At 35.0% G+C, this 15,872-nt stretch overlaps 2 protein-coding genes across 10 annotated transcripts in view; one reads left to right on the top strand and one right to left on the bottom strand.

Moving 5' to 3' along the window:
* The window catches only part of RUNX2 (RUNX family transcription factor 2), a 215,683-nt gene extending 202,449 nt beyond the window's left edge, over positions 1 to 13,234 (bottom strand). Inside the window, exons 1-2 of one of the 6 annotated variants that reach the window (XM_042032803.1) lie at positions 13,074 to 13,234; positions 12,750 to 12,869 (exon numbers count right to left, since the gene is read on the bottom strand). In XM_042032803.1, coding sequence (XP_041888737.1) covers positions 12,750 to 12,807 — 58 coding nt within the window. In that variant the 5' untranslated portion in view covers positions 12,808 to 12,869; positions 13,074 to 13,234. Of the gene's footprint in view, positions 1 to 12,749; positions 12,917 to 13,073 lie in introns of those variants that run through there. The other 5 variants (XM_042032801.1, XM_042032804.1, XM_042032805.1 and 2 more) reach the window with 5 other exon arrangements.
* Positions 1 to 15,872, top strand: part of SUPT3H (SPT3 homolog, SAGA and STAGA complex component) — a 255,558-nt gene that overhangs the window by 27,080 nt on the left and 212,606 nt on the right. The window lies entirely within an intron of this gene.

Genomic DNA, 15,872 nt, shown 5'->3' with positions numbered 1-15,872 from the left:
AAATCTGTAATGAAGTGAAAATCTGGAGGCAGTTTTTCTGTGTAGACAGAGTTAGTCAGAGAGCTGCCACAGAGGGCAGAGCTCCTGAAGGTGAATGTGCACAAGTTCTGTTCCATCAGAGCAGAGCGAAAGGTTCCCTATGTGACTTCTTGGAAAAGCTGTGGATCTCCCCTGTTAGGACATTTGTTAGCAGTCAGGAAAGGAAAGAGTTTACAGGTTGAGAGCATGAAGTTAGTTTTCCACCATCTGACCTTTCTCACATACTAGCACAGAGCAGCTTTTCTGCAGCATCAAAAGATGTTATTGTTTGTCAGAATAACTCTGCTAATAAACCCTCTTGTACAAACGTATCTATTATGTTATAAAAAGAAGTGTGCTATTATAAGCAGTTGTATTGGTGTAACTGCATTTAAACTATGATGTGGTGCCTTCTTCCATCATCACTATCTGTAAAAATATGCATTTCTAACACATTCCACTGCTTTCCAGCATTACCTGTCTCCTTCCTTAAGGTGCACCGTAACAGCAACTGACAAAAGTTCTGTAACGTGCCAGTGGAAGAGGGATACAGCTCTGGCCACCAGGCTGTTAGTTACAAAGATTTTGTCATGTGTATCATCCAAAGTTTTTTGGTTTTTTTTTTAATTCTAGAATCTGTAAGTTTTTGTGTTTTCCTCTTGTTCCAAGAACTGTTACTCTACATGTAATAGAACTGAAATCAAGTAAGTATGATCTGACATGCATCAATGAACTTTCTGGGATCTGGTCGGGAGTTATTATTTATTCATGGATGTTGTCCCTGGTCTGTGTGTGGTAACTGGCTGAATGCTCTCAGGCTATGGTAGTACAGAACAAACTGGGTCTGCGTGAATGCAGGCACTTACCTGGTCACATTCATCATGTGCACTATGAATGAAGGTAGAACTATGCTGCAGTTGGAGAAATCACTGTGCACCTCACAGTAAAGGCTTGATTTCATCTGGTTAAGGAAGTGTAAGGCTCATGCCAGGGGATATTTTATGTGTGGATGTTGTGCATTTTGGATATGGATTCATCTTTAGAATATTTCTTAGAAAAAGTGGATGAAGAAACAAACAGTGATGTAGAGCTTTGTAATCAAATTAGTGATGTAATAATCAAAAGCCAAACTCTTATTGAAAAAAGATCAAACCAATCTGAGAATTTGCAGATACATGTTTTTTCCATATGCCATACATTAATTACAGTTCACAGCTTTGATGTACTAACTTGTCCACATTATGTGTGTAGATAGGCACTTATCTCCCTAAGGAATTGTTCTTTCTTTCTTTGTAGGATTGATTCATATTTCTTTGTGGATGAGAAGAATATCAGTGATGTCTAGACATTGTTGGTTCCAGAAAAAATGTAGAACTAAATTTTCCTAAACTTGGTGATTTGTGTTACAGCATATTGCCTGCTGAAACTGTGCCTGGCTGGGGTTCTTGTTGTTGTGAAGAATAACATACTAGAATTTCATGCTAGGAGCTATTTCTGTTTGTTTCTGCTTGAGTTTTGTTTTTGTTGTTTTTTCTTTTTTTTGACCAAACACCTCTCACATAATTTTCTTTATAAGAAGTGTAACTAATGTGTTTTGTAACATAAATGTATTTGCTGTTGTTTGACTGACTCCTCAGTCACTGTATCCACTTCTGCTTTACACTAAAGTTTACCATAATGAGCAGCTCGGAACAGTTTACTTTCTGAAAAACAAGTGACTCCTGGTAATGCTCAAGTGTGGTTTGTAACATTCCAAAACCAGCAAATACTAAAATACACTATTTTTTCCAACCTGAGCTTCAAAATAATAGAATATGGATCTGGCATCGAGAAATACTGGTTTGAAATGTGTATGAAGTAGATTTCTGATGAAGAGGGAATTTGAGAAATACTTCTTTAAGAATTCTGGTGAGATATACAAACCACCTTCTGTAAGCTCTCTGAACATAACTAACATGCTGCTCAGTTTATTCAAAAAGGACTGTAAATTCTGGAAGTTTTAACTTGATATGTTTGCAGGTAACATGATTGATGTGTAACTCTAGAATGAAAGGAGTATTTAGAGTCTTGGCTATCAGTTCACTAGTTCTTATTCCTTAAACAAAGACAGGTCAGATATTAGTCTTGTCCTCTGTAAGTGTTAGTTTCTGGCTTCATCCTATGAATACAGACATATGTAAACTCAGAAAATACTCTAACACTTCAATGTCTATCGATTACTAGATTGGGAAAAGCAGAATAGTGGAGGGGGGCTAGCCTATCTGTCACAAGATTTTTTTTTCATAACTTCTCAGAGGTATATCATATTATAAATGCATTAGAAATGTTTTGCTCTGAGGATATGTAGCATTCCTATAAAGGTTAAATCAATAAAAATGATTTGGCCACATTCCTAAGCATGGCTAGAACAGGTAGCCCGTTGTTTAAGGTACCCTTGAATTTCTGGATCAGATTATTATGGTGCAGCAAAAAGGCTTACTAAAGGCTTCTTACTGTCTGCAGACGTTCTGTGTTTCTATGTGAAGATATCGTCAGCCTAAAAAAACCTTCAGATTTTCTTTGCTACTGAAAAAAAGAGCATTTTTATGTGTAGAGGTCTTAAATATTGTGCTGTGTATGCTGTAAGTTTTAAAGGAAGTTTTGCAACAAGAAGGGGTGAAGACACATCAGTAATTGGTTACAACCAGGTATGTAAAGAAGAGAAAGAGACATCTTTTAAATCAGTGTTGGGACTAGTAAAATTGCTGCCCATTTAAGTATCTTTATTAGTTTGTTTAGATTATTCTTCTTTTATGCATATCTGCTCAAGGGGAATAGCCATTATATGATGTATATTTACTATATCTAGCCAGTTCAGTGAGCAAGTAAGATTATGAAATGTAATGGTAGAAGTCTTCAAACAACTGTTAGTTCAAATTTGTCTAGCTTTATACAAAACTGATAAAAATTTACTAGCTATTAAATAGTGTTTATTCCATATATCTGGTTGATTTAGTGGACAGAGCTGAAGTCTGACAGTAGACTGTTTTTATAGATTTAGTGCATTTTAAAATCTTTCAGGCACGTTGAAGAGCTACTGTATATTATTGTTACAAGGCAGATTTGTGTCTTACGGTGAGTGCATGTGCTATGCATCTGCACTCCTGACATTTTTATATAGGTTTTATGGAGCACAAGCTTACTGTAAGAACATGTCACTAAGATTAGAGTTCAGATTCTCTGGGTATTTTAAATTTATTTCAGTCAGTCTCACTGTGCCCTTTAAGAATGCTGGAACTAAAAATCAGTGCCTTTTTATCTTTGTTTTTTCCTTTTTAATTTTTTTGTTTGTTTGAGACAGATTATATTATTTTTGAATTATATCATAAAATGTGAAATCATGAAGAGTAATTCTGATGATAAAGCACAAAGCCCACACTACTGATAACTGGGACTTTGTCTCAAGATGTTTTTCAGTTGTGAAAATTTGATCAGTGAATTAACCGCACATCCGGCTACACACGTCTTTGATCGGAATTGGAACATTCCAGCTCGTGTGTATGTCTGTGAGCTGCTCCTTCGAGTAGGGTTTACACATGTGCATTACACATGTGCCTTGAAATTAGTTGCTAAATTAATATTATAATTCAAAGTAATAAAATTATACTCTTTCAAGCCTTTTTGTACCTAATGAGTATTATTATAATTTATCTTTTCATCTGGGCAAGCTCAAGTCTTCATTTATTTTAAGATGGATTAATACACAGGTAGCTCAGCTGTAATTAAGATTTTGCTTTTGCTTTTAAAGGTAGTATTAAAATTTTACTTTAATGAACATAGAACCCCAAATTATTACAAGGTCGTGACTGAGTTAATTGCCATCCAGAATAACAGAGAATGATTTTAGCTCCTTTTCCTGAAACACTCTAAAATGAAAAGTTGTTCTAATATTTGCATATGCAATATACAGTGGTGCACTAGAATGAAACTGCTCTTGCTCCAGTATGAAAATGATTTGCACTGTGGAAGATAACTTTCTTCCCATTTGATGCTAAATTTATTATTTTTTTTTTTGTTACTTAGATGTTATTTTTTTTATCCACAGATGACTGCACTTTTTCTGAATGTTGGTTTCTTTAATAAAATATCAGTATAAAGAGTGTAACTTCTGAATTTGTTTTAGTGTTTCTGTTTATGCCGTTTAATCTGAAAAGGGGAAATGAAAATATACTGAATAGGAAGAAAAATATAGCACTTAGTTTTTGAATGTACAGAGTTGGATATAAGAGGGGTGGGAAGGAAGCAAAGTGAATGCCCTTTATGCAGAAAATCCTTTTGGGGAAAAGAGAACATTTTTACTGGTGTACACTAAGGTACGGCGCCTAAGTAAATAGTTGCTGCTTTCTGGTCCTGTCAGTTTTGAATAAACCATTCATTGTTATGGCTTGGTTATTCCACAAATACCCAAACGCCGCGGAGTTAAACTTTGATACCACTGATTGGAAAAATGCAGATGATGAACTTTTTTAGTGTGAATTTATATGGATGGTCTTACTTAGAGGAAATAAGTTTTGCAGATTGTGTTAGGAAGTAAATGTACTGCGGGCTGTAAGTACTCTGTCACAAAGCTGCTCCTGTGCTCGGGTATTGTACAATGGCTGGTAGAATTAATTCATCAAACTCTTGTTAATACAGAGTCACTAAGCTAGACCAGATGTGTCCCTTCAGTGTTACAGAGCAAATGTGACACTTCTTTTTTTCCTAAAAGCTTTCTATTTAAAGGTGAAGGATTCACAGTTGAATAGATGATGCATTTGAGTGCAAGTTACTCCTGGAATTTGTACAGAAAATGCTGCAAGGACATAAATATCATGGCAGTTCAGTATTATGGCTCACTTGAAAGGCTTTTGGAGACATGTTAAATTAAAATAACAAATTCTGACACGGTCCTCAGAATTTTTAATTTCTTTTTTTTTAAGTCATATCTTAAAATGCCTTTTAGTTTCCATTGAATCCGGTTTAATTAATGTAAAATTATTCTTGCTGATTCTACATGAAGGTTTGTGCTCGTAGTAAATTATTGATGTATTATAGTGTTAATACAAAAATACAGTTGTGGAGTATTATCAGCTCTCAGGAGAACAGCTCTGCATTTGTATCAGGGATCTGTCCATGCCAATGTGGTGTGCCTTTTTTTGTGAGCCCCTTCAGTGGAAATATATTGCACTGTGTCAAAAACACCAGCTGACCTACAAATAAGACTACTTTGCCTAAATGTGTATTTTCACTTTGAAAGTTGAAGTGAGTTAAGAGTGGCCAGTCGGATGCCCACAAAAGCAGTTTCTTTTGTAATGGTCCTATGGGAAGAAGCAAGAAGGTATGAAGGGACTGACTCGAGACCTCTCTCTCATAAATTTTACCAAGTATTCTAAAACCAGTACTTCTGGCATCAGTTATTTCACTAACAAGCAAGCACTAACATTTACAGTATATGTAGAACACTGTGATAGCATTAATAAACACAAGTTTTAAAAAATATTAAGACAGGACCCTGGCAAGTTCCTCCACCGCCTATTAGCAAGATGCATGAAGAGTGGCAAATGTTTTTTGGGTACTGCTGACAAATCTGAATGCAATATCACATAGTCCTTTACAGCTTCAGTGCTAGGGTGGAATATATTGTACCGATAGAGAAGTCTTCTAAATTTATACTATTGCTAGTTTGACTTTTTTAACATGAATTACACAATTTTAGAAGTATGAGTTAGCAGGAATTAGAGGCTTGAACTGTATACATGTATGTATTTGTGCATACACAGCTCATTAACATTTCTTAAAAGAAAGAATACCCTGTTCTAGTACCACACATGGATACATTAAAATATTGTGTGTTTTTAACGCTGTCTTTTCTGATTTGTATTTATATGAATTACAGGACTTTTGAGGGATTAACACTATCTGGTAGTCAATGCACTTAGGTGTAATTATTTATCTGTATTGTTTTTCCTTAATGAAAAAATAAGCAACCCTTTCTTTTGCTTGTGTGTATAGGGTCATATATATTAAATGTATCTGACAGAGAAATTCAGTTCAGTAATTACTAATGACTTGTAATATCCCCCTGCTCCGATTTGTTACAGCAGAGCCACTGCAAGCAGCATATGGTGCTTGATGTATGTGTGTGTATGTGCATATAGATGCAAATGCATCTTATTAGTGTTAATTTTCATTGTGATCAAGGCCAGGTTCTTTTCCTCTGAACAGTATTATATTATGTAACTGGCAGTGGCTCTGTCTGTTTCAGTAAACCACAGAGTAGATTTAGATCTAAGATATCTGACCATGAGGGATAAGTAAACAATGGTTTGGCACACTTACGGTTCAAATAAATTCTGGGGAAAATAAATGTATGTAAGGTCATCAGCTTTTATCTTTCCTTAATCAAGAAAATGAATGATAATAAATTTTAAGTCATTATGAAATGCTAGCAATTCTGATTAAATATAATATGTGAAATAGGCTGTCTATCAGAAATACAGTAATCATATTTGAATGAATTCCTGCCAAAAATTTTTGCCATGGGGTTTTTAGCTATAACATATTAAAACTATTGTTAATTCCAAGCTGCCTGACCTTAATGAATATGGCATTTTTAAGAGACAAACAGCAGAAGAAACTGTTTCTACCCTTTGTTGTAAAAATAAAGGCAGTTTTATTAGAGATGAAAAAATATTAAGGGAAATGATTATGAATACAGTGGATATTATACAAAAATACTTTTTAAAGCACCCTGTGTACATAAAGGAGAATGTAGCTTTTTTCCTTTAATTTTGTGCTGTCCTAAAATTAATTTTTATAAATAAAACATTTAATAAGGAGTAGGTTGTGCAAAGTAATTTAATTGCTCTGATTAAAATGACTTCAGCAGTTCAAGGGAGTCAGGAGAAAACCTACGGAGTTTAGTTTTCCCTCCTGGGGCAAGTTCCTACATGAAATAGGAAACTTAAAACTACACGAAGAAGGCTAGAACAGTACACAGTATGGTAACAAGCAGAATAAAAAATATATACAGGAAACAGATGCATGAATTATGGAAATTTTTTTTATTGGAAGTGTTAAACTGTTTTACGATACAGTAACCTGAATTTATTTTGTCTTTGTGCTCATCTTTAAAATATTCTCTTTAGGGTGTGCTTTTCAGTATGTTAAGTGGCAGGTCTTATATTTATTTGTAGAAGAGAGCATGTTTATGTAAGGAAATGTGCTCTTAGATTTAGGCTTTATTAACTTAAAAACAAAAACACCTGAGAGCAGAAGATAGACCTCCTTAGCCTGTTTCCCAGAAGACTTTAGAAGGCAGTTTGGAATGAAGATATCTAATAGAAATGAAAGCTATTGTATGTAATGTGAGCACAAATTAATTTTGTTGATAAGAGTAGATACTTGTGGGGGTTCTGTGGTGGAGGAGGTGGATGTTTTTCTGCATTTTGTGGGTGACTTTTGTCTCCAGATGAAAATCTGTGGTTAATTCCTAAGTCTGGCAAAATTTCCAAGGAAAATATCATTGAAATGGCACACAGTCTATTAATTTAGTTCTGAGTATGCTTATCAGAATAAATGTTGCATTTATTGCATTTAGGCAAATTCATTTTTTATCTTGAAAATAACAGTTTTATGTTGTTGCAGTTTCTTAACTGCTTGTATGAAACTTGGATTCTCTCAGTGCTGAAGTTAAGACCCTAAAATGCTTCAGGTTTTACCATCTTAAACTCACTATTTATCTTGAGGCTGCCTTAATTAAAATATTATATACTCTAGGGCATATTAAATACGGCAATTTATTGTAATTCTTATTAATGGAGTGTATTTAATGAGTTTTCAGAACCAACTCTTTCACCTACAACACACAATATTGATTTTTATTGGATACATAGAGGGAAACATGTAGATGGTCTGATTTTCAGGAGGTGCCCAGCACTGACAGCTGCCCTTGGCTCCTGTTGTATCCAAGCAGGAGGAACGCTGGTGCTCAGCACCTTTGAAGCTTGGCAAGCACGGGATAATTCCTCCTTTCCCTTTCTCCTTTAATTTCCACAGGAGTGTGCTGGACTCAAGCATAAAATAATGCCAGATTCTGGTTGTATCTTCAGCTTTTTGCATTAAGTTAGAGTTTTAGAGAGTGTTTCTTAGTTGTTATCCATGTTGTTCTTTGATGGTGTCTGCCACAAGGTGTGACAGTCTGTAAACACATTTATAATTTGTCTATCTTGTCTCTAACTGCCTAGTTAGCATCTCTTGCCAGAATTATTAGCTTCTTTATTTTTCCCTGTTTACTTAAATGGATGCAGTATTAGATGCTTGTTATTTACTTAAGGCTGCTGTTTCTTGTTATTCATAAAAAGGTACAACTCTCTTTTGAAAACAGTCGGGAAAATAAAGGTATAAGGTGCAATTTTAAGATTAATATTAGTCTGACTGTGACCAAGAAATCACACAGCTTGAGAGGAATTTCAGTATTATTGTTATACTCTTAATGTGGGGTGGCAGAGCCTTTAAATATTTCTGGTAGAGTAGTTAATACAGGATGGAAGTTTGATATTTGTACAGTTTGTAAAGGAATTTGAGGTGTTACCCTATTTTGACTTCAGTTTTCAAGTATGCACTGGTGCATCATTAATCATAGGAAATGCAAAAATAAATAATATAGTCCCTTTGGATTTTTCATGTGAATACTTACCTTTTCCTTTTTTTGTATATACAGTTGAGGTATTTAGGTAACCCCTAACCTTTTGCTTCAACAAGGAGGTACAGTATAAAAATATTACCACAGTCTTCATATGAGCAGTTCTCTCTAAGAAAACCTCTAGATGAATATTTATTGAAAAAAAGTGAAGTTGCAATACAGAATGACTTAGCTTGGCCTGAACATTATATTTTAGACCACCAGTGAATAAAATTAAAAGCACATGGATTTTGAATAACTAGAAAAGGTTGTAATTGATTAGCACTGCATGAAAGTATTGAAGTGGAGTGAGTTTTGATTTGTGAATGGTCCTATTCAATAGAGATAATCCTGTACGTTTGATAAAATCTTAGTGCCTCAGTGCCCCTAATGATACAGGATTTTTTTTTTTCTCTCCCAGTTTATTTAAACATCAGATACTCTGATATTCTCCTAACAAACTGGAACATTTTGATATGACTGAATTTTACATTGGTGTAGTTGATTTAAACAATGTTGGCTATTAATAGTTCATTTGAGACAGCTAATTAAGCAGTCAGTGCATTTTGCTGCCTACAAACCCTGTAAGTGGTGAAGTGCAATCCTGCAGGGTTTGCAGCTTTCAGATACCAACAACCTCCCTGTGAAGCTGTAGCTTTCTTAATGCACATTGAGAATACTCATTCCTGAACAGTTTTCAGTACTATTTTTTTTAATCCTGGTCTTTTAAACTTGTTTTATGCAAAGAGTAGTGATTCCTGAGATTTTGTTCAGCATTCACAATAGTATGAATATGGTAAACAGAGCTAGAACATACAGAAAACTTTTGCTTTCTATACACAGATAATGTAAAAGGATTTGTTTCTCTTTATCAGCACCCTAATTAAAATAAAAAAAAACCCCTTAAGATTCCCTACTAAATGGTAAAGCAGTTGAGAATTGAAATTTACAAAAGGTATAAGATTTTTTGATGAAGAAGATATTGAGGAGTATTTTAAAATAAGCGGAGTAATGTTTTTTGTTGTTAACTTGAAGACTTTAGATTTACTATATCTTTATTGGGATCAACTTCCAGAAATCACATGTGAAATGATTGAATTATCAGCTAAACTGAGATCCTATTTCCTTTTTTCAGTGAAATCCTCCTATAAAGATGCATAGAATATAGTTGAAAATACCTTTATCTATTTTAAAATTGTAATTGTTGTTGGAGGCATTTCAGAAGGATTTCAGTCTCTGAAATACTTTGAGTAAACAATGTTTCCCAAATTTTATAATAAATATGCTGTTTGGTTTGGGTTTTTTTTTGCGTAGTGTTTATTTTGAGCCTTTTTTTTTTCCTTCAAACGCTATGGATGTGAATATGATAGCCTTTGCTGGTTGAAATGAATCCGCTTCGATTTAAAAGCTTGAGAAGGTTTACACAGGCTTGATGCAGTCAAAACCTGTGTATAACTGGCACAAGGTAGTTATAATAATAATTCTATAATATATTATATATATTATAATAATAATCAGGATGTGAAACTCAGAACGTAGTTGATTGAAGTGTACTAAATTGGAAAGGAATATGTATGTTTGCATGAACTAGGAAAGGATCCTTCCTCTTTGCTACTCTTGTTTTTCCCTTTTATGTGAAGTTGAAAACACACAGACAAAAATGAGTGGAATAAAAACTTTCAGGAATATGGTTAATAGCACAGATTAGCGACCATGCGAGTTAATCATAGCGCTGTTTTCCTGCCCTGTTATGACTTGTCATTATACTTCATCAGTTCAGTCTTGAAGAGAAACAATTAAATTCAACAGTCCTGAAAGGAATAAGGTAGAGATGGGAAGAGAAGGACAGTACAGAAAGGAAGAACAGATCGTGCATTCTGAGGTGCTGCTGCATCATTGAATGGCAAATTCATGACAATAACTTGGGTGTTTTGGCTTTTTTAAAAAATAAATTCTGCCCTCTTTTTATAAAAATGGGTTTTCCAAAATCTGGTTTTAACTCAGGATACACTGCTAACACATTGACAGAGCTGATGAGATTTTGTAGTCCCTTGCATCTATTGTTTGTGTCCAAAGTGAAATTCAGGTATCCAACCTTATTTAGTGAAGTTCAGGAAAAGTATTAAGCACAGTATCACAGTACTTCCCACTGGCTTTAGGAATTATCAGAAGTAGGTGAATTAAGCAGTCAGACTCGGTGTTTTGATAATTTTAGCCAACTAAATTTCTTCTAATCTCTTTTGGAAGTAAAAGCAAAAGAAAGTCCCTATACATGTAAACTGTATTTCCTGTTGTAAACACTGGGATAATGTGGTCTGGCTATGCTTCTGCTGTGCTTTGCTCAGACACCAGCTTGGGTAGAAAAGCGGCTTTGCCGGGTCTGTGTTTGCATTTCAGCTCAGTGTTCGGGATATTACAGCTGCATGACCAGCCACAGGTCATGTTATCTCTTCCGGTATCTATAGGTCATATATTAAATTGGTCACCCTCCTGCAAGAAGCAGTTTCTTAATTTCTGTTTATGTACCCAGTCTCAGAGCTTATTCATGTGCTTAACTGGGAGCCAGTCAAAGCCTGTGAAGTAGGAGGGGTAAAAGGCACCCCAGTCATCAGTTCACTACAATAATGGGATGTATGCACTGGAAATGGTTCTAGCATTGTTGTTTTTCATAGAAGGGGGGGCAAGGGAGGAAAAGAAGTAGGTTTAGCCATGGTCCCACCATAATTTCAACATGATGGACACCATTAAGAAAATCTTGTAAGTTTTCACAATTTTTTTTTCCTAGAGCTTTCAGAATTTTCAGTTTGTCTGCCTGATCTGCCTCAGTAAAAGATGCTTTGAAAAAATTTTGTGACTGTACTTCTTGCAACTCATCAAGTGTAACTAGAATAAAGCATTTTCCAATACACTTTAAAATACAGCTTCATTTTACTTGCAGATAAATCACTTCAGGTTATATTTGATTCTGTTTAGTATTTGGGAGTGAGGTGCTTTCTACTGATTTTAAGTCTGTATCTGAGAGGATGAAGCTTTTCAAAGTAAGCAAAGATAGAGGTGCAATTTTATAGTGTATTTATGATTTTTATGAACATTTATAGGTACAGTGCAGATAAGTAATTACCTCAGTATATACATATATGATTTCTTAAAGGAATCTGTGTTTACAGTTCAGAATATTGAAGTAAATATTTGGCAGTGCTCTTCTACAGAGTTTTTTGCATCCCACTTTCAATTAAACTTAAAATTCAGCAGCATGTTAGATCATGTATTTTTTATTTCATAGCTTAATATTTTAATGCATGAATGTTTTGCCTTGTTTGTAATAAGTGTAATGAGAAGAATTTGCTTTTACAATTGAATATATTATCAAACAAGCTTTGCTGTGAAATGAAGGCAACTGAGGACTAGAAAACTGCAGATTTACACTGGTAACTTCATCTGAGATACATACTTAAAAATAAGATGCCTGGAACAATGATAGGGCAGTTTTGGGTAGGACAGGCTGCAATATGCTACAAACTACTCATTTTCATCAGGTTTAGAGAGCAAGCAGTCTGAACTCCTGTCTTTTACAGTATCTTTCATTAACCAGCCATGGTGGATACATCTAAAAGTGTTACCGGAGTTCTTAATGAGATTTTCTGTGCTGCTGCTGATTAACTCACTGATTACTTTATCTTTTGCCCTAAGATAATATTAAACATTTTCCTAGATCCCATCAGACTCTTTCAAATTCATGCAGCTACACCTTGACCCCTGTGACAGCTGAGCACACCTGCTGTCAAACACTAAGGACTAAGCCACCGACTTCCCTTTGCTCAGCTTGCCAGCTAAAAAATTTGTTCTTAAATCTGCAGAAGTTATTTACAGTTTCTTTCCCCCCAGAAAACCCCAAACAACCAGGTATATTATTTTAACATCCTAAAATCCCATTCAGCATTTTTTTGCTTAGGTAACTACGACCAGCATTGTTCAAAGTAAGAAAACTCTCGACAGCGGAAAACAGAAGCTCAAATATTGCAGCACTTACCCCAAAAGAAGTTTTGCTGACATGGTGTCACTGAACTGAACAGGCTGTTTGATGCCATAGTCCCTCTCGGTTCACGCAGAGCTTTCACCTTCTGGTGTAAATACTTCTTGGATCCTCAAACTGAAAACACAAACCATAGCCAAACCTTGTTTTAGTTTTACTGTGTCCCTGGATTGCATAGACTCTATAGTTGGTTTTTTCCAAAAAATTGTGTAGTGCTGGTAACATGTGAAAAGCAAGGAAACAAAACAAAAAAAAAAGGGAATGAGCAAATATTTGAAGGACCTACTATTACTGCATAGACTGTGGTTAGAGAGCACTTACTGACTCTGTTGGTCTCAGTGGCTGGTAGTGACCTGCGGAGATTAACCATTTAAAAACCAGAGACTTCTTTGCTGTCCTCCTGGAGAAAGTTTGCACCGCACTTGTGGTTCTGTGGTTGTTTGTGAGGCGAATGAAGCATTCACACAATCCAAAAAAGCAAAAGCTTTAAAACTCCTTTTTTTTGCAAGCACTGTTACTGGAGCGAGCGAGTCATGTGGCTGTGACATCAGAGGACTCCAAGTAGGACTGCCTACACTGTGGCTTTTTCTTTCTCTCTCTCTCTTTTTTTTCTTTTTCTTTTTTTTTTTCCTTTTTAAAATTTTTAAAATTTTTTTTTGTATTTTGACAAAAGGCCCGTGGTAAGGCCCTTCCTGGCATCCAGAGGGATATAGCTTTTTAATTTTTGTGACTCATGAGGCTTTGGAGAGTGTACAAAATGCTTTAAGAGCCCAAACTTCTGTACAGTTAAAGCATATGGACAGCAGAACTTTATTTGTACTCTCAGTTCAGGTTCCCCCCCACTGGTGTTGCCCCTCCTTTTTTTTTTTCTTTTTTTTTTTTTCCCTTCCTATTCCTTCTCCCTCCTTTATTATTGTGTCTGTGGAAAAGTGAGCAAAATTGGCACAAGTGGCTGTGTGAAATTCTGAACAACAGCGATGATTTACAATAATTTACATCTTTGGATTGTATCACGATCTTGGGTCTGCTTTATATTTGCTGGGTGGCTGGATTCCTTCTGTTTTACTTTTTCTCCTTGTCGTCTTATACTTGTGAATCTGTAACTCATTGTAAGAAACTTTACCTTTCGTAAGGTCTAGTAGCAGGCTGCTTGTTGGGGTTGTGTTTTTCACTGTAATTGGCTGTCACAGAAGTGTTAGTCTGGGGATTCCTTTGCAAATCTTAAATCATGTCTGCCTTGCTTTACATGTCTTCAAAACTACTTGGCAGTTTTATGTGATGCAAATTAAGGGCAATTATGTTTCTTTTATATTTGGGGCAAAATATGTCATTTGGATATCATAACTGGTTGTGTGCTGCAGCCTGGGAGTGATGCTTTGGAATACCGGCATTGGGAGGACTTAACATGGACGTTGTGTAACAGAGTGAGCTGGGAGGGTTGGGGGGTTTTGGCTGTGCTTGCATTAATTCCTTATTATAGTTTTGGTGTTTAAGGGAAATAGAACAGCCTTAAACTTTTGGGGAGACTATAAATAACTTCATTCACCAGTTAATGTTAACACTTAGTTTTAAAATGAAACATAAATTTGATGCATATGTAAGATTCAGATACTTAATATCATCTGTGTGCATGTGTGTGTGATGTTTTTTTATATACTTAGCATATTGTAACTTTGGCTTTGATTGCATAACATAAGCCCTGACTGTACCGGTACGGAGTGGGTTAACAAAAGCAGTATTTTTTTGTTTATAATAGAGGCTTTGAAATAAATTGCAAAATGCTGTGTGTAGTAAGGAATAATGTGCACAGACAGCGTGTATTAGTAGTCTTGATTTGCTCACTCAGATTCAGAACAAAATTGGAAACATCTTTGAGAAAGTATCTCATTTTTTGCCTCTTTGGACATTATATCTAGAACTTTTCATATTATCCTGATTGTACCACAGATGCACTGTAGTTTTAAGTTTTAGCTGAGTGAGTTCAAATTATTTTCCTTTTTTTGTTTTTGTCTTTTTTTTGGGGCAGCAGACGAACTGTGTAAAACACTTTCTAGATATCGTTCGGCTTTTATTTGCAAAATAAAATACATATTTTTGAAGCTACCATCCCTCCTTTTTTATTTTCCTCTTTGTCCTGAGCTTTCTCAGTTAGAAATTGGTCAGGAATGGTGTGATATGAATAGCTGAAGGTGTGAGTGGGAGAGCAGGTTCTCTGTTTTGTGGGGATGGGAAAAATGAGAAAGGATTTTTCAGTGAAAATAGATTGTTTTGATTTTTGTTATAAAATTATCAAAAAACCATAAACCCTTGTTCATAAAAACTTCATTCATAATAAGTATTGTAAGGTAAACTGCATTGTTCTTTATTCAATACTTTGAGGGTTATTACATGTTGCCAAACTTACAGAATTCTACCATAAAATGAAAAAGGAATATTCTGCAAAAAACCTATTCCACTTAAAAGTAAGGGTGATATTTCATTCTCCTATTCATAGATTGCTTTTATTATTTATGTTTTCTCTGTATGGTTAAGAGCATCAATGAAAAAATCCTAAGTGTATAAAAATAATGGAAAGAATACTAATCTTTTCATATACAGGTTGTATTTCTATGCATTAAAGTTTTAATAAACTTGTGATGCAGCAAAAGCTTTTGGAGGTTTCTGCCTCTTATTTGGGGAACTCTTAAATTGTAAGCTTAGAGTTTTCAACGACTCTTACACATTGAAGGTATTTATCGACTTCTATTTGATGGTAGGTAGGCACAGTATTTTAAAATAATAGATAACTTGTCTTGGTCTTATACTTGTTTCCATTCATATGGAAAATGGTGTTTGATTTTCAAAACTCTGCACTTTATTTTTAGTCATATCTTTAGTATTAGAATATTGAACTTCCTACAGAAGTCTGATATAAAAATTCATTGCATTGAAATGCTGTGCTCAATCTTTCTCCAGAATGGCTTTTTCATGCTTTCACTTGTGTATGCAGAGTTATTCTCTAACTTTGTTGCTCTGCTTTGATCTGATACCTTTAAGAACCGTTTTTTTACTTTTTCACCTCTTCAAATCCAGAGCACTACAAAGAAGTCTTCATCTAGTAAAGCAAAAGCCATTAAAACC

The sequence above is a fragment of the Corvus kubaryi genome, unplaced genomic scaffold (assembly GCF_017639235.1).
Source record: "Corvus kubaryi isolate FWS band 111438036 unplaced genomic scaffold, C.kubaryi_AGA036_p1.0 37354, whole genome shotgun sequence".
NCBI classification, from domain to species: Eukaryota; Metazoa; Chordata; class Aves; order Passeriformes; family Corvidae; genus Corvus; species Corvus kubaryi.
Note: the sequence above shows the minus strand (reverse complement) of the source record. Positions and strands in the feature narration are given on the sequence as shown.